Here is a 23,010-nt window from a genome sequence, read left to right on the forward strand (position 1 = left end):
TCCCAGCACTTGGGAGGCAGGAGGATCACCATGAATCTAAGACCAGCCTGAACCACACCATGAGACTCAAAAAATAAAAGCCACCCAGGGGCCAGGTTCAGCAGTCAGATTTGTGCACTTACTGTAACAAAGAAACTTAAAGCTGTGACTAGCAGAAGAAACGAGATTCATCCTGAAACAGGAATAATCACCAAACCTTTACCCTATACTGTTAGGGCCAGTTGCCTACAATCCATTGGCAAGAAGGAAAAGGCGCCAGGTCTTGGCATCAGACTGCTGTCTGTTTTTTGAGTCTGGTTGTGTTGAGGTGCTGTGTGTGTGAGTCAGACCTTTCAGGTTTTCCCACCTTGGCTTCAGGTTGTAGGCACATGTGCTTCTCTTATGGCTGTAAGGTGGAAGTATACCAGTATGCCAAGGGGATCTGTGTAGGTTGGTTGGGGTGGAATTGAGCTAAAGCCTCTGGAGGATGCTTACCAAGGATGTGGCTGTCACCGTGGAGGAAGGACAATATACAGAGAACACTATTCCACTGGTCCCTGGATTTGCATCAGCATGCTGTGCTGCCACTGGAAGATAAGGGCTTGAAACCTAGCAAAAGGGTCCCCCTAGACTAGTGTATGAGTATAGTTGTTTCACAAATGACTCAGGAGTGTGTACCTTCTGTCAGCTTTGTGGTTTTTAATCCTAAATTTGATGGGAGGGCTCTCATTAGTTTTGAGGCCAGTGCAGGATAATCAAAGTTGAAAATCTGGTGAACACATGCAGGCCCCATTCTGAGCCTGCCCGCCCCAGGGTGGTTCCATCTCATTGTTGCATACCCAGGAAGTGGCCAAAGAAGGCTTCAGCACGTGTCTGACTTAATCATGCCACTGGGCGACATGTACAAGTAAGTTCCCTAGGTGTCATGTGGAGCAGGTGACATGGAAACTAATGAATGCTCATGGGTTTATCCTTTATGGAAGTTTATTCTAGTTGATTGGTGCAGTCAGGTTGAGCTCCCTCGGTTAGACTGATAGCTGTAAAGAGAAGGTGTGGGAATACAGAAAGGAGCAAGTTTGGGAGTGTCCCGTGTCCATGGCTTCAAATGTGACAGGTTCATTGGTGCCCGCTGTCCATGGGGCAGAGAGCTGGAGGAAGAGGCTGCAGCCTGGGGTTCTCTTCCGCTCCTGTCTCCTCCATCCTTCACCTAATTGATATCAGCTCCTATGAGCAGGAAGTTCTAGAGAGAAGACAAAAGAGCTAATCAAGAAAAGTCATTTGCTGAGCCACCCAGGTGTCCGGGTTCCCACAGGAATCAAAAGTCTCAGCCTAAGTCTGGGGGCTTCACAGTAAACTGTTCTCAGCTTCCTATCTCCAGGAATTTATACTTCCCAAAGCACTGCTCCCTAGAAGACATCCATGAAAGTCACTTTCCTCCAAAAGTTACTCCATCAAAAAAAAAAACAAAAGTTACTCCGTCAGGAGAGAAAGGCAAACCTGGGTGCTGTCTCAGCTGCTCAGTTTAGCAGAAGGCAGCTCTGAGCCTCCTTGCAAGGAAACAGCTGTGAACAGTGAAGATACTGGCAAAGGGCCTTTGTGGATATAAATCAAAAACTTGTTTTTTGCCTGTGCTCCCCATGGAAGGTATGGCACAGTTTTCTCCAAAGCTGTCCCTTGCTGTGAGTGGGAGGGCTGGCCAGGGACTCGGGGCAGCTGGCACATCACTACTGTGACTGTAGGCTTGTTTAGGATGCCCCTCAACCCCAATGGCATGTGATCCGACCTGCACTTATGCTTCTTTTTTTTTTTTTTTTTTTTTTTTGTCTTTTTTTATCGGTACCAGGGATTGAACTCACGACCGCCTGCTTGCAAGGCAGGTGCTTATGCCGCTGAGCTAAACCCATTCTGCCATCCAGGGATGCATTACCTCGTGCTGTGTGGGTGCTCAGTAAATGTGTACCCATAGGATCATCAGGAACTGAGCGAGTCTATGTGTGGCTGAGACGCCAGATCATCAATACCTGCCATTTTCACTGCAAAATTTATGTTTTTTCCTGGTTCCCCCTCGTCCCCCAGCCCTTGAGGCAGCCTCCCAACACATCTCAGCACTGCAACCCCATTCACTCACTTTGTGAATTTGGAGTTCCACGTTGTTGAGGTAGATCTGCCTGGGCAGAGGGAGTGGGAAGCCCTCCTCGAGCTTTGCTGGAGGAGAGAGCAGAGGTGAGCTGGACACAGAAGTCCAGGAGGAGACAGGAAGCAGGCCATGACCTTTGCAGCCCCTATGGATTATGGATTCAGGGCTGGTTTGGGCTGGGATATTGAGACCAAGGACTGGGAAATTCAGCCTTATCAGGACTGATGAGAGGAACCCCTTGGGCCCCCGAGGGCCCATTTAAGAGCCCTCATCCTCCACCCAAAGTAGCTGAGGAAGAGGTGTGGCGTGTGAACCCAGTGACTTCTTCGATCTCTCCAGCTGTCTTACTCTGTTGTCAGACCAAGTTACCTCCTCTTATCTCTTAGTTTAAAACTCAGATGCTGAAGCCCAGTGAAGAGGGTCCTAGGTAGTTGAGGGGGACTACAGATTCTCAGGCAGCCTCTGTTCAGGTCACCCAACAGTGTCACCTCACCAGGTCCAGTGCCAGGACTGCAAACTCCTGGAATGTTTCTCTCCCTCTACCCAATTCTTTACCTTAGCTCTCATGCCCTGGAAGCCTTGCCTGACCTCCAAGGCCATTCTTGGTGCTTCCTCCTGGCTCCTATAGCTCCCCATTGTTCCTGCCATGGCACTCAATACACTGTGTACCACTGCCTGTTACCCGCCTGTCTTCTCAAATGGGCAAGAGGTCTTGTTGAATGGATGAGTGTGTGAGTGAATGAATGAAGCATGAAGTCCTATGGAAAGGGAAGAGCTCAGTCTTTGTGCTATGGAGCCATCAGCAAGAGCTCTACTTACCATTGAGGGCCGGGTATATAATATTGAACGCATAGTAGTTGAGGATGGTTTCCATTAGCTCCACCTAGAACACAGGAAGTGCCAGAACAGAGATCAAGTAACACATGAATAAAAATGTCTGGTTCCACCTCTGGAGATCCTGTCTTGTCATTCCACCTCAAGCACAGGCGTTGACCCTTGACCACCATTATGAACAAGCGGCCCCTTCCTCAAACCCTCTCATCTGTAAGCTCATTCTCCATAAGTGCAATAGGACTGGTGTTATCCTGAGGCTATTTAGTGGTCTAATTTATGAACATGTAAAAGTTTATTGAAGAAATATGAGTGTCTTTGATTACACACTGATTCTCCAGAACTTCCTGGAAGTCTTACATAATATACGGAGCAAGAACCTTATTATGTCTCAGAAGTTATCAATTCCTAAAGCCACTGGAACCCATGATTCAGTGAGAAGATGGGGCCTCAATCCCTAAGTCGTATAAAGGCAACCCCGTGCTATTCTTTTTCCAATAGTGAATGTAGTTGAGAGATTTTCATGTGTGAGACATTTTATCACAGTGTCTTACTGAACTCATCGGCTTGCTTCATACTGTAGCTCCCATTTGGGTAGATGCTCTTATTATTCCCATTTAGAGTAAGAGAACCAGGCATGGAAAGGTCACATAATTTGCCCATGGTCACACAGTCAGCAGCAGGCAGAGATGGTTTCTTATTCCAAATCTCATGGCCTTAGAGTCTCTGTCCTATTGTCTTTTTAGGTGTCAAGCTCTTCATGCCTGCTGAACTTTCAGATATGGCTGCCCCATTTCCTGGGAGCCTGTAGACATCTTTAGGCCTTTTACCTGACACTCCATGACACCCGATTGGGGAAAAACATTCAAGAGATGCAGAGAGAAATGACTCACATTGATGTCGCTGACACTGGACTGTTTCAGTTGAAGCTTCAGCTCACTGTGTGGGGAGATAAAAGTGTTTGGGTCACCAGGTCAGGGCTAGAAGTTTCTTGCTGTCACCCCAGTGGAATTTGCACTGTGCTTGGAGGCAAAGTCATTTTGTTTGAGACTGGGTACCTGGCAGTTGCTCTACAGTGTATCACTGTGGGCTCAGGGCCTGACACACACACTGATTTGAGAGCAAAGTGCTATGCTTAAGACTAAGGTTTAACTCATAACTTGAAGAACTCATAACTTGAAGAAATTATAATGATATAAAAAGTAAGTGAAAACGGTAGAATACAAAAATGTATGCACTATGTATTTCCAGTTACATGGGAAATGTATGCTTTGTGTTTTGTTTTGTTTTTTGTCTTTTTGACAGGGCTTCACTATGTAGTTCAGGCCAGTCTTGAACTCATTTCATAGCCCAGGCTAGCCTCAAGCTCACAGTGATCCTCCTGCCCCAGCCTCCCTAGAGCTGGGATTACAGGTATGTGCTAGTAAGGCAATCTAGAAATTGTGTTTTTTAAAAACTGGAAGGAAACAAAACTAGTAAGAGACACAGACTCTGTGTGGCAAAGTTATGGGTGATTTTGTTTTTTATGTACCTTTTTAATCTCTAATATTTTCTTGCAATTAATACTTATTATTGGTCTGATGTTGGACTACACAATGAGCCTGTGTTGTTTGTGTAATGTGGAGGTGTGTAGCGGCATGAGTTATCTTTATCACATGGAAGCCGACAATGTGAAGGAGAAAGAGAAGCACTGCAAATGGTGGCAGTATGCAGATGACACCCACTAGAGTGGGTGGCTCAGGATACGTGGGTCCCTGTGGCTGTGGAAACCAAACCCCAACTTCTTCCATTGATGCCCTTCCTGATAGGCTTTCTTTTTGGCTGCTGTGCTGGTTCCTCTGATGAGGAATTCTTATCTAGATACCTCTGAAGGAGATGTTCATTTTAATATCTCAGTGCAATTTATCAGCCTATAAACATTTAACCTAACGCCAGGAAGTAAACCAAGCATAGTGGTTTACAGTTGTAATCCTAGCACTCTGGGAAACTGAGGCAGGAGAATAACAAGTTTGATCCCAGCCTAGACATTGGTGACTTAGTGTGAGACCTTGTCTTGAAATAAAATATAAAACAAAAAAAAAATAGCTAGGGGTAATAGCTTAGTGAGAAGTCCTGGGTTCAGTGCCCAGTATTAAAATAAAATCCAGGAAGTAGCTCATCTGGTGTATGTCAACACAGAGCTGCACACACAGTAAGTGAGATTCAGGTATTAGTACAGAGGACAAGTTCCAACCCCAGGAAGCAGTACAGTCCCTGCTGACCAAAGCCTGAACTCTTTCCCCACTGATTCACCAGTGTAACACATGTTTACTGACTGGGAATCTGGGTAGGGGAGCTACAGGCAGTGGCTTGGGGCACTTTAACCCTCCATCAAAAATCTTTCCTGCTCTGTGATATGATTTCTTTCAGTGAAGTGAAAAGTCCTTGTGACACAGCTTCCCACCCTGAACTAGACTGTCCTGAGTAAGTTTTTGCCTTTGCAGAGAGTCATCTTCTCCACAGAAGCCTGAGAGGGACAAGGGAAGAGCTTAGAGATACTGGGTACCCGAGGACAGCCTCTGCAATATGGCAACTCTTCTGTAGTTACTTCTGGCTGTCTCCCTGAGGCACTGTTACTGTGCCTTTTCCCCAAAGGAACTGGATTGGAAAGTGTCCCACCTCTGGTGGAGATCTGTCTCTGGGGGTCACCTCTGATCCCATCAGTCAACCTGGCCACTATCAGGATGTCACCCTGTGCCTTCATTCCCCTCCTACTCCCTGGTCTCTTACCTTCCTGTGGTTACTGAGCCAACAATCCTGCTGGAGTTCACACTGACGTTGATGGAAACACTGGTATTCTAGAAAAGCAAAAGCTTGCTTAGCTATCATGTTAGCTCCTGGAGACAAGTCCTGGAGACAAGTCCTCAGAAATAGAAATTCTGGGCATGAGGCCCTATGGGACACATGGGCAGAAAGCAGCTCCCCAGGCTTGTGGCTGGAGGGTGCAGGCAGAGGGTAGCTCCGAAGGGGACACTCAGAAAGGGAAGCCAAGTTTCCCAGGTCTCCATCTCAGTGAAAGTATTGAGAATGGGGAATAAGCCTGAGCTGAAAGCACAGAGCATTTGAACAGGGGTACTTCCAGTTTGTAACCATGACAGAGCTCTTTGGAGCAGACCACCAAGGAACACTGACAAAGCCTTGAGCCCTGGAGAAACATAGGGACAGCACCAACTGACATCTGATTTAGAGAGAAGGACTTTCCTGCTGAGGGGTTGCATTTGACAGGTGACTGAATCTGGAGGGCCCTGTCCTGTTCAAATGGTCCATTGAGTCACTTCCTGTTACCAGGAGGTGAGCTCTTTTCTGTGGCACCTGGGTGAGGGCTTGAAGTCTTAAAGACTTGTAACAGGAAAAAAGGTACAATATCGTATGCCAGCCAAATGGGTAAGTCTGGCTTCTGCTCAGATGTATACAACAGTTTCCAGGAAGTATTAAAGATGGACATGAAAGGTGCTGCAACTGAGCCTCTTATGTTTTAACTAAGACTCATTAGCTTTATAGCCAGAGCTCACAGCTGGACTACATTTCCCATCCTCCCTTGCAGTTTCATGTGGCCATGGGACTGAGTTTTAGCCAATGGATCCTTTGAAGCTACTTGTGAATTTTAAGATCAACTTGTCAGCTGGATTCTAAGGAAAGTAGCTGGAATTTTTAAAATAAAAATTGTGAGAGCTTGTAAATCAGTTTAGAGTATTGCTAAATACTTATATCGTCTTTTACAAGGTAATTTTATACTTTTGATTCATAGAAACTTCAATAGAGTGATGTTTGAGATTTTAAAAAATGTATAGTGAACTAGCTAGACTTGGGGGTTCATATCTGTGATCTCAACCCTCAGGAGGCTGAGGCAGGAGAAATACAAATTTAAGACCACACCGTGTACTACAAAGTGAAACCATGTTTTAAAAAATTATAGTAAATGACTGTGGGAAAGTTAAAATTAGCAGCTTAGCTAGAGCAAATGATCCAAGATTTCCTGCATCTATGACAGTCTATGATCCGATGAAGTGTGCCTTCAGGAAGCCTGGCAGCGTGGCTCAGGAGGGCGGTACTCACGGCAGAGTTTTAGCATCTGCCGGTCCTGTGGCTATCACTCTGCTGAGGGAGGGGCTTGCACCATGACTCCCTGGTGCCTCAGTCAGTAGCAGACTTACCGCCCTGAGCTGGAAGAGTGGCCTGTGGTCAGAGGAGTTGGGTAGGAGGACGAAAGCTTGGATATTTATCACTGGTGAGAGGGTCACATTCCCAGGAGTGAAAGTCAAGAGCGGTTCAGACTCAGGCGATGCCTCAAGTTCCACCTCCATGTTGGGGTATGTCCTGGCCAGCTGGAGAGAGAGCAGACACTCAGAGGACAGCAGGGGACACATGGAGATCCAGAGGGAAGATCAGATGTTGGGTCCCAAGGAGCAAACTCTAAAGGTCCCATCCAGTTCTTCACGTGACTTGTGTTTTCCAGAGCTTCTTTCCCCGAGATGGCTGTTATTGGAAGGGACACTGCAATAAAGTGTCTAGCGTAAGGGAGAAACCTCAAGGAACTGTTTGAGCAACAGAAGATAGTTACTGTGCTGCCTTCCAATGCCAGCCTACTTTGTCAGGTGGACAAGTTGGGGATTGGGGCCACCCTGATCTTTTCTACTCTGCCTGTATCACTTTTCAGGGGGGCTTCCAACTAAATATCAAATAAATGTTGATGACTATAGGTTTAGCCCCAAATTATTAGTCATCCAAGGTTGGAAAATTTGCACTGGTTGAATTTATTTTGGTATGTATGTATGTATATAATTTATTGCAGTACTGGGAACTGAACCCAGGAATGTTCTACCACTGAGCTATAATCTCAGTCTTTGTTCTTCCTCCTCTTCTTCTTTTTTTTTCCTCCTCCTCCTCTTCCTCTTTCTCCTCCTCAATCTCCTCCTTCTTCTTCTTGTCTTTTTGAGACAGGGTCTCGCTCTGCCATTCAGGCTGGCCTTGAGCTCACTTTGTAGCCCAGGCTGGTCTCGAACTCACAACAATCCTCTTGTGTCAGTCTTCTGAGTGCTGGGTGTGCACCACTGTGCCCAGCTGTCCCCCAGCTTTTCTTTCTCTTGTCTTTTTTTGGTTCTCTAATTTCCCAGAATGAACTTCAATTTGTAATCCTCCTGTCTCAACCTTCGAAGTGGCTGGGTTTACAGATGCACACAACCACACCTGGCTTGGTTAAATGCTTTTATCTCCCATGTAAGCAACCCAGAGGAGTGGAGGCTATGGTCATCCTCATTTGAGAAATGGGGAAACTGGCCCAGGCAGTTTGAGTTCCAAAGCTAGAAAATAGCAGGCCTAGGATTTAAATCCAGGCAATCTACATTCAGATCTTGCATCTTTGTGCCATCAGGAGCCAGAGGAAGATAGGAATGTTATACAACAAATTAGTTTAATAGATTATATATTCCCCACTGCTCTAATAAGTGAGCTGTTTCTCTCTGGGGTCCAAACACATTTCCTGGATCTGATCTGGGTTGAGGGGCTTGTCTTGCCCTCTGGGATGAATGGGCAGAGGTCCTACCTGAGGGACCAGCATCTGGAAAGAGCTGGTGTGCAGAAGGGTTGAGAAGTTTAGGGGCATCTGCTGTAGGAGAGGCAGGAAGTTATTGGAGAAGCAGGACGCCATGGTGGTTAGAGTTGTAGACTTGAACAGCTGACATCCTGGCCTTAGATTCTGCTCCCGCCACTTTTTAGCTGATTCACTGGCAGCCAGCTTTATCAGATTCCTCAGCTATAAAAGAGGAACAGTGGTAGGAATTATAGGTTTACAGGTTAAATGAGACACTATATGAGTAAAGTGTCCAGGGCTGTGCTCGGCTGTGCTCAATAAATACCTGGTGGTGTTATTTACTTTTTCTCAGGATGATCCCCAAAAGATCATCCATAACAATTTGACACTTATTATACTACTCACTACGAGTTTGTCTGGACTCCTTTTCTAGCCATTTTACACAGAGCCTCTTCTCTCCCTAGCCCTGCAATTTGCTGATCTTTGCGCTCAGGGGACCCTGTTCAACCCTGTCCTCAGCCTGTGCTCCGTTTCCTCCTTCTTCACAAGTCCTGGGCTGTAACTGTAGCACTTCTCACAGGGGCTGGCCAAAGGAGTGGCTGCTCAGAACTCCTTCAAATTGCACAGGTAGTGGGGTCACTGCCTAAAGCCCCACCCTGTGGGAAGCCCTGTAATTGGCTGCCACCTTATATCTGCAGGCTGCACCACCTTAATTCCCTCTAGGAGTTAAGTTTGGTAGTTAAGCAGCACCTTGCCTACCTAGCTTCTTTGGCTCATTTAGGAATTATGCTAATCAGCCCGCCTTATGAGCCCCCCCATGGGAAATTTGAATTGACCTACGACCCTCAGTCTTGCCACTGTTGCTAAGTTAACTGCTTTTGTCTCAGGACCCAAAACCCTCCTCCCCAATACCCTATATATTTGATACTCATTCCTTGAATAAACGAGACTTGAACGGAAGGACTTCGTCTTGTCCCTGCTCTTTGTGTCTCTTGTTCCTTTTCATCCCCACTCCACCTCTAGGGTCTCCATCGACTTACCCACAGGCCAGGACACCACCCCTTCCTGTGCAGACCCCTATGCTGGCCATGCTGAGGTTGCATGACCCCCAGATGGCTCCCAGCTTCTAAGGGGCACAGCAGGAGACAAAGCCAAGAGCTTTAGGTGCCCAGGTGTCCAGTTGGTCTGCTACTCACAGTACTGGGCTAGAATAAGAGGAGGTGAATCTGGAAAGGCCATTGCTCCCCTGTGCTTTGCCCTCCTCAGGCAGTAACACTGGCTGCATGCATTACATAAATCAGCCAGCTAGGGGCTGTTAGCATTTTTTGGGCGCAATGGAGTGGCCTTTATTCTAAGGATGTGGAGAGGAGCCGGCCGGTAACTGGGAGCAGTCTGAGTTCTTCCTCTGACTGGATTATGAAGTATGGGAGTATATGGAACTTTTGACTGGGGGTGGTGCTTAGGGTGGGCATTGATGACTTGAGAGGAGCGGATTGGAATTTTCTTTGTGCCCACTGGGAAAGGAAAAAGGAAGTCATAGGGGAAGGAGGAAGTGATCTCAATGAAAACATCCCTAATTTGACCTTCGACTTCCATATTTTGCTATAGTTTATTCTAGAGCAAAACTTTTACAGGGGCACCAGCTTATTACCAAGGGAGCCTCTAAAGATCCCTGAAGGGGTCATTTTTAATGGTCCTGGGACACAGAGGGAGTGAAAGAGAAGGGGAAGGGCTAGCAGGAAAAATACTGAGTAGTGAATGGAAACTATTAGGATCCACCTGTATAGATAGGGGAGCTGAAGTGCAGTTTGATTTCAGTTCACATTTGTTACGATACAAATTCCACATTCTGTCCTTCTCCCTGGGTACCCACTGAGAGCCTGTGGTCTCAACCTGAAGCCCTCTCCTGAAGCCTGGTCTCCTTCTCACCCAGCACTCACATGTTCATTTCGGATGATGACCTTCATGTACCCAGCCTTGTGATAAACCCAGCTGGCTGTGTTGAATGTGTATTCAGAGATTGCCAAGTAAATCATGTGGTCATGTCGTGGTGGCAGCATCATGGGTGGGGCTCCAAAAGGCGCTGGTGCAGGTTGGATTGGGTTGAAGAATTCACCCTGGAGACAGAGGACTGATCAGTTCTCCCTGCATACCTGCACCCTGCCTCGGTGTAGCCAGTGGGGGTGCCCAGCAGAGGTGCAAGCCTGCCCAGCAGAGGCCTCTTATGCTTTAGGTGGTGGCTGGGTGGTTCCTCTCTGGAATGCGAACCCAACAACACTAACGATCTAGATCCTGACAGCTGCCTCGAATCACCCCTTCAGAGCAGCAATCCTCTGGGCTGGAGGGGTCCTAGGACTCATAGCCCAGGATTTGGCAGGCACAGCCTGGAGTGAGGAGCTTGGACTTTGGGATTCCAGTGGCTGAATTAATCCCAAGGTTTATTAGCTCTGGTACCTTGGGCAAATCCCTAACTTCCTTGGGCCTCAACTTCCTCATCTGTGAATTGAGGATGGGGCTAATGATTTTTCTGACTCATAGAGATAATAGGAAATTTAAGTTTATTATGATCTATTATTATTTTTAGAAACTCTTGGAAGTGACACAGCAAGAAATATATGTTAATGATATAAATAAAATAAGCAAAATTGAAGGGGCAGCACCTTACAAGGGCTCGGCCCACAATCAGGGGGTATGGAATGAACAGGGGAATGGGGAGGGGGTTTTCCTATTGCTGCTGTAAGAATTACCACAATTTTAGTAGCTTACAACAGCACAAGTTTGTTTCCTTTCCTGTCTCCAGGCCCGTGCTTCTTCTGAAAGCTTTAAGGGAGACTCTGTCCCCCTGCTCTTGCCACCTCCATGTGGATTCCCTGGCTTACGGTCCCTCATCACGTCACCCCATGGTTCTTCTGTTGTTTTGCACATGTCTCCCTCTTCTAAGAACCTTTAGATTATACTGAGTGCAGCTGGAGGAGCCAGGATAACCTCACCATCAAAAGGTCTGTTATCACCTCTGCAAAGTCCTTTTTTGCCACATATGGTCATGCTCACAAGTTCTAAGAGTCAGGACATGGTGTCTTAGGAAGTCCATTCAGTCACCTTGAGGGTAGAGTAATAGTAACAAGCACGTCCTTATATATGCCCTCTGTGCTATGTCTAGCTAAGTGCTTTAGCAAATCATCTCTCCTAATTCCTGCTGGCCAATTTGTTTTTTCATTCATTTTTTAGGCAGGGTTTTCTATGTAATTCAGGTTGTCCCGGACTTACTACCTAGCCTAGCCTGACCTGAACTCACGGTGATCCTCCAGCCTCAGCTTTCTGATTGCTGAGATTACAGGTGTGCATCACCCTTCCTGGCTATTCCAGTTGAATAGAAGCTAAGAGAAGTTAAACAAGTGTTCCAGGTTCCCCAGCACACAAATGGTAGAGCTAGGAGTCAAGCTCAGGCTCTGGAGACTCCAGACAGATTTAGTATGTTGTTTCACAGACTCCTGACTTAGTCTTGGTGTGCAGTGGCTAATAGCACATCTGTCCCTTATGGGCTGGCAAAGGAAGGGGAGGAGCTGCCTCTGGGAAGTGGAACTGATTTCCTAGCAAGGTCCTTTCCCTATAACCCCTTACCTTGAAGGGAGTATCCAGGCCTTCAGAAGTCACCTGGGGTGCGCCTACCAATCTGTAATCCAGGCTTGCAGTCTCATCAATCATCACGGTGACTGTGAGATAGGAAAGAGGCAGGTTAGGAACAGGATGGCTAAACACAGCTGAGCAAGTTGTGTATTGTACATCTCTGGGGAACGTCATTCACAGAAACTGTAATCTTTCTATCAGGGAAATGGGGCTGGTGCTGATCCATCCACTTTAACCAGAGAGACACATTGCCTCATTCATCATTTTACTGAGCACCTTCTATATGCCAGGCATAATACAGGCGGCTGAAGAAACCGTTGGGTAAGAGTCAGTCCCTGCCCTCTGGGAGTCCAAAAGAGAAACAGATAAATACTTGAGCAAATAAATGTGCAGTTACAGTGGTGCTCAGTGGAAGAAGTGTGATGTCATTCATGTAATATCAGCCACAGTGGGCAGTGTCAAAGGGTTCAACAGGGAGTCAAAGAAAGCTTCCTGGGGAGGTTTTGCCTGGCTGGAGTCAGCAGGGCATAGATGCTGACTGGGGAAGGGGTGAATACGGGCCTGGGCTCTCCTGGCAGAGGGAACCGCAGGAGCGAAGATCACATGGCAGGATGTAACATGGAGTATTAGAGGATCTGTGGGGTCCAGCAGGGCTGACTGGGTTTGGGGCTCTCTGTTTCATTAAGGCAGATGGAACCCAGGCAGCACATGCTTCTCCCAGGGCCTTGAGATCCTCTCCCTACCTTGTTCTTCTAGTACATGTCTCCCCTGGAGCATCCCATTGCCAAAAACAGACTCTTCAAAAGATGCCCTGTTTCAATTCTGTAGGATGGGAGAGTTTTCCTAGGGCTCCCCAGGAGCAATGCTTTCAGGATAACCCAGGGTCAGGGAGTCTGCTGGCACCTATGGAAATTGAGGGTGTGCTCAAACCTGGTAGAGTTCTGAGATAGGGCTCCAGGTAAGAAGTGGTGGACTGCCTGATCATCTCACAGATCTGCCAGAGGGAGAGAGAAAGCTGGTGAGTCCTTCTTTCTCCACTCTCCCCAGCAATGCCCTGGTGTCCCCAGATCCACCTCCAGGAGGTACCTTGGCAGCCCAGCTGTGGAGGTACCTGAGTGTGTGCCGGGAAGGGTCAGGCAACATGGAGAAAAGAAAGAAGAGGTCACTGTGCTCCGAAATACATAGCACTTGGCCACTTCAGCACCCACGTTAAGTTTGCCACTCATTCCTGAATCCCTTTGGCTCTTCTTCTTGCTCAGATCCTGAAATCTCAACAGTGCTGACCAAGTCGTGAGATGGCCCACCGCAAAGCCAGAAAAGGGCTCAGCCTCGGAATCACAGTGGCCATTGGCCACTAACTTGTTTCTGGGAAAGTAATGGAGTTCCAAACAGTCCATACCCTTCTGTCTGTCTGTCTGTCTGTCTCTCTCTCTATTTCTGTCTGTTTCTGTCTGTCTGCGTGTTTTATAATGGGAACTGAACTCAGGACCTTGCCCTTGCCAGGCAGGTGCTTGTGCTGCTGAGCCATGTCCCTGACCTAGTTGTGGAATTCTAGACGGGGGATGTCAGAAGACCCTAACTTGGCCATTTCCCATCTTTAGCAATTCCTACACCATCCCATCATTTTGCCTTTCCCACCTTTCCCTCTGTTACTTATTCAATATTTACTTTATGCCAGCTGGCCTTTTCAAATGGACATACATTTAAGAAAAAATACAGAAACTTCATATCACTCTTTTGAGTGAAAAACTGGAAGCCCTTGGAATAAACAAGATACAACTGGGAAAATGAATAATGTACAAGGGATTGCAGGGAAAAAATTGTTCTGGAAGATTGGCTAGATGCTGCTGCCTAGTTAGCTAATCCCCTCTTTGCTAGAAAAAACAATTCAGGATACATTAGTCTCCTACTGAGTCTTCCTGTCTTTGATGTGAGAAGAGAAAGAAGACTTCAGAGGGAAGTGTTTATGCATCCTGTCATTTTGCATATTTTAATACCAAGGCTTCCAATCACTTAAAATCAACTCTCTGTGGGAAGCATCTTCATTTTGAGAGCACTGTTTTGGTGCAAAACTGTAAGGCAGCCAAAGCCTGGTGGACCTAGGTCAGCCTCCCTGGAGCACCACGCCAGGGCATCGCTGCCTTGGGAGTCGGTCCTCTCAGGACCTGGCTTTATCCATCTTCCCCACCTCCCCTGGCCAGAGGTCCTCTTTCTACAGAGCCACCTGGGACTCTGCACTCACAGCCCTATGGGAACTGAAGTCAGTGACCACATGTGAAATAGTGGCTCAGCCTCCCTGGCACTAGCCTCATTCCCCTGGAAATGTAGTATCCCGATTTTTCTGGCCCACGTTTCCTATGTATGAAAAGCAATCACCACAACACACAAGTAACTAGTGGGGAGCTTAGTTGAGTATTTACCCAAATGTTAGTCCTAGACATTAACTATAAGTGCATCACAGCTTTGGGTCCTCACAGCAAGGTAGATGTTATGATTATTTCTATTTATGGTCAGGCATCCTAAGAGTCAGGGAGGTTCAGTTCCCTAAGACTTCACAGCTATCAAAGTGGCAAATTGGGATTTAAAACCAGAGCATCTAACTGCTGAACTTGTGGCTCAATATTGAAGAGTCAAGAGGACGAGTCATAGTTCTGAAATGGTAGCAAAGCTGAGTACTCCATGAAAGAGTTTTGCCCTAGAATAAATTACAGCACATTATGGCGGTGGAATGTCAAATTGGGGATGTTTACCCTGAGGTCACTTCCACCTTCCAATCAGCCCCTCACGCTTCATCACGCCCACCCTAAGCACCACCCCTGGTCAAAGGTTATATATATCCCATACCCCATATTCTGATTAGAGATAGCCAGACCACTGTTGGTTGTGGAATCCTTTCCACATCCTTACAATAAAGGCTACTTTTACTTTTATATTTTGCTCCTTTATTGTGCCAGGATACTCTAACATTATGGTGCCTTGAGACTCGTATGGCAGAGTATGTTAGCTCCTGGGAGTCACTCCCAGTTTGAGCTACCTGGCCTATGAATCACCTTTTTATTTCCTCCGGGACTGTTTACTTGCCGCTGCTAATCCACATGCAACAGCGACCTGCTTCACTCATCACAGGTGAGCTGTTGTCTGGGGTTTTCTGTTTCCATTCCTAAAATCACAAGCTTGCATCAGAAAACTATCGCATGTTGCCCTTTCTGGACAGAGATAGCAGTTTTCACACTCATTAGGCCATACAGCCAGAGGCAAAACTGTTATTTTTTGTTCCCTGGGACCTTGCCCCATGCTCTTCAGTGATGGCCAGGATAAGAACGTGTGTTGGGACATTCATGTCACACTTTCAAAACAGGTGATAACCTTTTTTTGATAGGTGTGATCCAGGACAGCTTCCCTGTTCCTTGGGGGAGAGTTAAAGCTCTTACATCCTGAGGCAAAGTTGTTCTCTCAGCTCACTTATAATTCGGTCATGGGGACCATTTTCTGTCCCCCCGCAAAAAACACACTTCTTGGGTGCTTAGTTCATAATCTTGGTGTTCTTGGCCTCAAGAAGGGTATAAAGACCAAAAAAGCAGATATTTTATTTATACTTTTGTTCTAGTGGCGACAAGTTAGCAGAAACTCCTTATTTTTAGGCCTTTTTTCACTCTGAGGATTGTCTTTCTCTCATTCTTTCTTGTATAATGGCCCAAACACTTCTGGCTCACTCTGCTCCATCAGGAACTCTCCCTCCTTTCCCTCCGGACCTCTTAGATGACCTGTCTCCTGTCTTTACGGTTCCTCTCCTGTACCTACCAGACAAATCCCACAGCTTTCTCAGCCAGAGATTTCTGTGCCCCCTGTGCCATCCTCTCCCCATTCTTTACCCCCAGTGGCCTCTAATCCTTCCTTTACTTTCTCTCTCTAGTCTCAAAATTTTCAACCCCCTCAGTCCACTGTATATTCCATCAGATGGCTCTTGTTGTCCCCTACTCCTGTGTTGACATTTTCTTCACTGGCTCACCGTACTTGGTCTTGTGCCTTTCAGGAACCTAGCAGGCCACGTGGTTCTCAGCAACCATCTTGCTGCAGCTCACTTGGAGGACAGCTGCCATCTTGCATCCCTACGCCACATGACAATGCACTGCTATCTTGGGGTCCCTCATAATGGGACCAGCCGCAGCCATCTAGTTGTGAGTCTCATTGTAATCAGTCGCCATCTTGCGCTTCCCTGATGCATGGTAGTTGATCACCCAGTAATTGCCCACAGATACAGATGCCTGCCGGGCAGTTGGTTACTGAGTGGCCTTCTACACTTCCCACTCTACAGCCTACTCAGTCTCAGTCCCTATTCTCACTTGAGGAACAGGCTGGCCCCAAGGAACTAGTTCATATTAATGTTCCTTTTCCCTCTCTGACCTATCTCAAAGCAAACATAAATAAGGTTCCTTTTCTGCTATTCCTATTTTAAGAGATCTCTATTAATTAATCTACAAAATGTTCATACTAGTCTATTTATTATAGTTCAGATTGGCCAAATATATTTGAATACAGTCTGAGTTTGTAAGATGTTTGTTAGTCTATATATCTGTTATCTGTTTGTCCAGTCTGTTTGTGCTGTACAGATTGTCCATGTTTGCACATTTGTCTGCTCTATACACAGCTGTTCCTTTTTATTTGAGCTCAATAATTTTTTCCTTTTGCATTTTTAGACCACTTAATCAAGATGTATTTGGGTTATAGATTTTAAAAATATGCTTTCACCTAGGTTGCCAGCTTGTCAAATTGATGCTAAAATTGGTTAAACAAAATCCCCTGGGGTGGGGAGACATTGGACAGGACTTCAACTTATGAATAAGACAGTGGCCACCTGGTAACTTTAACCAGCTCTTATTCATTAATTGGAGGCTCCAATAATCTCCATAGCTTATGGGAGACACCCCAGCTAAAGTTCATATGACTAAGACAATTCATTGTTGCTGATCTGATGGTATATTCATGCCTTCAAATATAAAATTGGGATTGTTTATGATGATAAATATTTTCTTTCAGATCAGACATCTGCCTTTTTCTTGTGCTCCAGCCAAGTGATTCAAATCAAGTCAACAGGAGGTTATCAGTCAAATGATAATTTTAAAACAAAAATTTATATAATGTCCATCAACAAAAGTACCTAAGAGCCAATGAGTTACAATTGCTATAACCTAAAAGCAGTTTCTAAACTTATCTGTCAGCCCTACTGCTCATGCTTTGATTATATATGCTTTACACTTTGTGTATGCATGCTTTGTTTAAAGTTTATTCTTGCCTAAAAGGTGTCAAACCCCAAGGCATCATAACAAATATACCAAATTCTTTTTAGATTCCTTTTACTGGGATCCACCAGATCTTTTCCAGAAAAAGGTTTTATGACGCATGTTGGGGTCATAATTAACTATACTCGACTGGCCTTAAATGACACCACAGCTCATCTCTCTCCTAAGTAAAAAGGTAAAATTAATAAAACAGGCCATTCTCCAAAAATCAGATGGCATTAGACATTCTTTTCTTTTGTACAGGGGACCAAACTCACAACTATGCACTTACAAGGCATGTGCTTATGCTGCTGAGCTAAATCCCTAGCCCTGACACTAGACATTCTAACAGCACAAGAGGTACTTATACAATTGTAAAACCTAAACAGGTATATGACAAATGAATGACATGTCAGTTTCTAAAATTCACTGGACCTTATCCTTATCCTCCTTATGGGAAGCCATTATTAAAATTATACTTATAAATACCCCGTTGATTCTATTATTTGACTCCTGCATACTTAATTGATTCTTTGCTTTTGTCTCCTTTAGACTTAAAGCTGTACATCTACCCAAGATAAAAATGCCTGCTATCTACTGAGGGCCACTAGTTAAAAGCTCTGTAGAGTATCCCTGACTGCTGTTCAACAACTTCACCTCTCTTCAGCCTGAAGAATTCAGATCTGTCATTGCCCATTCTCCTTCATGGCAGTTTGGGTTACTTCTTCAGAGAAAAAATGCTACAGACAGCTAAGTCAGTTAAAAATATTATAGGCAGTCAGACAGGGTTAGGGCCTCAAAATAGCCAGCACAGAGAACCAGATGTGTTGTGACTGTGGAGGGAACAGTGTGGGCCAGATCCCAAGACAAAAGGCTAAACTTGGCTCTCAAACCCCACAGGGAGACCTTCTTAATGTGACTTTTCATGTTTTCAACAACAGAGATAAAACTCAAAAGGAAAAATGACAATCTGATCTTTTAGCAGTGACACTGGGAGCTCTAAGACAGGTAAACTGAGACAAAGTGGAGCTGCCCAAGCACCTCCCAGACCATGCTTCAAGGGTGACAAAAAAAGATGCTGGGCAAGAGAATGCCCTTTCTGCAATCTCAAGGGCCATTGGAAGAGCGACTGTCCTAGCCACCAGAAAGTGGGTAAGCCATCCTCTAACTTCTTGCCCTCCCAGGAGATCTCATCACCACTGGATTCATCGCTGACTGATCTACTCGGACTTGCTGCTGAAGACTGATGGGGATCGGGGCCCACAGACCTCCATTAAGGTATCATTCTCAGAGCCCCAAGTCCCAGTGGAGGTCTCTGGTAAAACACTCTATCTACTTGTTGGCATAGAGGCCAAATATAATGTTCTTCCTGAGTTTTCAGGCCACTATATTAAGTCCTCGGGCTCTGTAGTGGGTGCTGATGGCCAACCTACATAGCCACTGCAGACAGGGCCTATTCCATGCAGGTTCTAGACTCTTCTTTACCCATAGCTTTCTAGTAATTCCAACATGTCCCACACCCCTTTTAGGCAGAGATCTTCTTCAAAAGTTTAACTTCTCCTTTACTTTCTCCCTCCCCATAGCTCTCATCTTCCAGACACCCTCACAGTGCACCACAAAGCCATCCCCTCCCCTCCCTTCTTCTCTGGTTGATCCTATAGTTTGGGATACCTCCAATCCCACCTGTGCTACCCATGCCATGCCTATTTGAATTCATCTCAGACATCCTTCAAAATTTCCTTGCATTCCCGCATATCCTATAGCTCCAAAACATTTAAGGGAACTTAAACCTATAATCAAACATCTTTTAGACTAGAGTTTTTTTAAACTCACCCATCACCCTTCAATACTCCCATTCTCCTGGTACTCAAGCCTAATGGGTCCTATAATCTGATACAAGACTTTAGGATAATCAGTGATGCTGCTACCCCAATTCACCCAATGGTCCCAAACCCTTGTACTATGTTCTCTCATATCCCTCCCTCCACCTCTCACTTCATAGTCCTAGACCTTTAAAATGACTTTTCTTTACCATCCCACCTACACCCCGATTGTCAGGATTCCTTTGTTTTTATGTAGACTGACCCAGACACTCTGAGGTCTCATCAGCTTACACCTGTCATCTCTAGAGTAGAACCTCTCCTCAGGGACACATACCACCTCTTCCTTTCCTATTCATCAATTTCACAGACACGACCTGGTCAGGACTGACAGGTAGATTATACACATATCCCACCACAAAACTCTCAAATATATTCAAATCTTTGTTTGTACTTTTTCAGGATAGAAAAAAGCCTTTCCCACAACCAGGGAGATTGCTGATGTATTAAGTTCATCTCAGAGTATTCAGTCAGATAATGGTCTAGCCTTTGTTTATCAGTTCTCTCAACAGGACTACAACTAAAAGGGAGTGGCCTTTACCTGGTCTTCTTCAGAACTTCAATGGTGGTCAAGGTCCCTGGACTGCCATCCTGGTACCACATCACTCAAGCTAAGTGGTGCCCTCCTAACCCTAACTCCCTTGTATATTAAACATTCTGAGTGGTCATCTCATCTCTTATCTCCCATCTCCATCTCACCAAGGCCCCACAGCCAAAATTTTCTGGCTAAGTCATGTTTTGTTATCCTATTTGGTTCCTGATCCCATACCTTCTGTTAGCTAATTTTTTCACTGTAACTATCTTAGTTCTCTCCACCCTCAGCTGTTTACATGAGACTCTTGTAGGTCTAAGATCTCGTGTCACTTATAGTGACACAGCCACACACCCCCACTCTATAATTTCCCAATCATGATTCAATCATGAGGCCTTATATTTCTCATGCTTCTTATTCTTTCCAGCTCAACTCCTAAAACAAGGATAAATCCTACTTACACTTTTAACTCCTACCCTTTCAGATGGGGGAATAATTACCTCTCAGAACTCCATCCCCCCAACTCCATGCTTATTTTTCAGATTCTTCCTCACCATGGCCCTGATGGAATGACACATTTGGATCAAGGACACTTTCCCTTCTACTTTTCCTGGGTTGTTAATTATGATAGTGATCTGCCTCCTCATAGCACCTTGTGTTTTTTATTTTTCCAATCTAAGATGCGAGCATTCACCAATGATAAATTTTTTGTTCTGGCTGAAACACCTGGTACCAGCTTCTACATGGACATCAACTCTCATCCCATCAACCTTCCTAAACTCCAGTATGGTGCCCCCTTCCTGCAGGAAATAGTCAGAGAGAGAATTTGCCCTTTTCCTAACAATCAAAAGAAGAGAATGAAAGAGTTTTGCCCTAGAATAAATTACAGGACATGTGGCAGTGGAAGGCCAAATTGGAGATGTTTACCCTCAGGTCACTTCCTCCTTCCTCTATTTCAATTTCTTTTTTCCTTTCCCAGTGCACAAAGAAAATTGCAGTCAGCTCCTCGCACTTCATCAATGCCCACTCTAAGAACCTCATCGGTGAGAAGTTATATATATCCCATACCCCATATGCAGATCAGAGAAAGCCAGACCACTGTAGGTTGTGAGCTCCTCTCCATGTACTTAGAATAAAGGCTGCTTTTACTTTTATATTCTGCTCTTTTGTGCCGGAATACTCTAACACCCCAACAATAATTAGTCATGGGAACTCAGTGTGATTATCTAATTGTACTTTCAAAGGCTCTTCAAAGTAGGTGTCAGCTTCTCCCTTTTAAAATGACGAGACTGAGCTCCATTGAATTCACTGAGTTGCTCCAAGATATGTAGAGGGTATAGTGAAGAGGCACCTGCCCAGCTCCACAGACCAAGCACTTTGCAAAGGTGAGTGATCCCAAAGGCCAATGCCACTGTTTTCAAAATGGTGTGAGCTGGAGGAGTGAGAAGGATATTCTAGGTTTCCTCCTTACATATCTGAAGATTTATTTTGGTAGTTAAATCCTTGGACCCAGTTGATTTTCTATGGTTGAGGGAAGGATCCAAAATCAATTCTTACCAATATTTTTCTAATACCACCTGCACTTAGATAATGAAATAACACTTGGTTAAGTTTCATACAAACTTGGGAATCAACATTTGCCTTTGAATTATGTGAGATTTTGTTAAGCAAATTCAGACACCTGCATACTTAAGGGAGAAGCTCTTTCCAAGCATTCAATATGTAAATACTAATGATTCATGTATTAGCTACCAATCTGCTTATCCTTTTGTTTACCTTTTGTTGCAATATTCTTTTGATATTGTTTTCAATTCCTTCATGGGAGAGGTTTAGGATCCAGCTAGAGAAAAGAGGTGAGGTGGTCAGGATATATTTTATTATGAAGCAAACTTGTACTGCCCATGAAGTTGAACTTTCCCCCTTTTTCCCATCAATGAGACCCAGGAAGATACATTCAATCTGCAGGAAGATGATTCACAGTACATCTTTATACATCTGTGGTTTTGACTTCTCCAGGGTCCTTACTTTTCCTTACAACCTACTTCTCTGTTTTCTGGCTCCATGGTTCAATGTGACTGACCCTATCCTTATCCCAATGACTAAATATGAGTACAGACCATGGCTCTGTCAATCACAGTTCATAATGATTGATCCAAGCTAAGCCTGTGACTCAACAGAGACCAATAACAGTTTCCCCACTGCTTTGCTTGAGGCTGTCTGGGGAAAAAAGCAGGTGGGAAACAGCCCCAAAGGCATAGTTTGCTGAGCCATGATCTTGATTAGTCTTAAAGTCTTGTACTTTTGCTCTATTAGATGAGCTGGATTGGAGGGGTTTGATGCTGAGACAGCAGTGAGTGTTTCCAGTGAGTATACATGGGGTCACCTACCTTAAGCTTCCAGAAATGTGAACCCTGACACGGCCAATGGAGTTGCTGCACTGGGCCACAGAGGCAGTGGGTCTTCCAGACTGGTCCTTCCCAAAATTCAGAGAAACTGAGATGGAAATGCTGTACACTGTCAGATCAAAGTTGCCCTGTAGGTCACTGGTTAGAAGAAAAGCAATGCAAAATCCTGTATAAGCAGTTGCCTTCAAGATCAGTAACCAGAAGAACACAGAGTTACATAGACACTAACAAGCTGTGTCCTTTGTCTAGGACTCTACTTACCATGAATAAAAGGAGCCAGTGATTTTTGGGTATGCTATGTGCCAGGCACAGTGCTGGAAGTAGATTATTGTTAGTCCCATTTCCCAGATGATGAGAATGAAGCTTAAATATAGCTGGATCTGGGTCCTTTATAGGCCAGAACTTTAAGATTCCTGAAATGGAATCCACAGAGGGAGGGTGTGCTCTGCCCAAAGATCAAAGCAAACAACATCTTAACCAAGTGCTACTCACATGAATGCCTTTTTCACCTTCCAGTTTCCACCCAAAAATATGTCATTATTGGGCAAAGAAACTGTTATGTGCTGATTAGGAAGCAGATGTAGATTCCAGTTCCAAATCTCAAAGTGATGGATCTTCAGGCTAGGGAAAGAAGGCAGATTGTCAAACCCAAAAAGGCCAGGGTCATGTCTGTCTCTGAGTAGGTCCCAAGAGCTCCCTCTAACCTCTTAGAGTCTCTTTCAGTTGTATAACCTAAGCCTCAGAGACCATCTGGTCATCCCCTGTATATGT

The 23,010-nt window shown here is 45.2% G+C and overlaps 1 protein-coding gene and 1 long non-coding RNA gene across 2 annotated transcripts; both read right to left on the bottom strand.

Annotated features, from left to right (window-relative positions):
* Positions 1-974: 974 nt before the first annotated feature.
* Positions 975-12,246, bottom strand: LOC134475998 (lipopolysaccharide-binding protein-like). Its single transcript, XM_063248360.1, has 9 exons — positions 12,138-12,246; positions 10,457-10,633; positions 8,529-8,738; positions 7,141-7,311; positions 5,717-5,784; positions 3,841-3,886; positions 2,936-2,999; positions 2,108-2,184; positions 975-1,219 (listed from the first exon to the last, which is right to left on the bottom strand). Exons 1-9 carry the CDS (start codon positions 12,219-12,221, stop codon positions 1,187-1,189), a joined length of 930 nt encoding a protein of 309 aa, XP_063104430.1. The 5' UTR covers positions 12,222-12,246; the 3' UTR covers positions 975-1,186.
* An 827-nt stretch (positions 12,247-13,073) lies between these two features.
* LOC134475878 (uncharacterized) lies at positions 13,074-22,371 on the bottom strand. The gene is made up of 3 exons (XR_010047206.1): positions 22,222-22,371; positions 21,611-21,674; positions 13,074-13,137 (listed from the first exon to the last, which is right to left on the bottom strand). It is a non-coding gene; the product is annotated as an uncharacterized LOC134475878 (long non-coding RNA).
* Between the last annotated feature and the right edge of the window lie 639 nt (positions 22,372-23,010).

The sequence above is a fragment of the Cavia porcellus genome, unplaced genomic scaffold (assembly GCF_034190915.1).
Source record: "Cavia porcellus strain 051 isolate PalLab524CR breed Dunkin Hartley unplaced genomic scaffold, mCavPor4.1 scaffold_5, whole genome shotgun sequence".
Taxonomy (NCBI): Eukaryota; Metazoa; Chordata; class Mammalia; order Rodentia; family Caviidae; genus Cavia; species Cavia porcellus.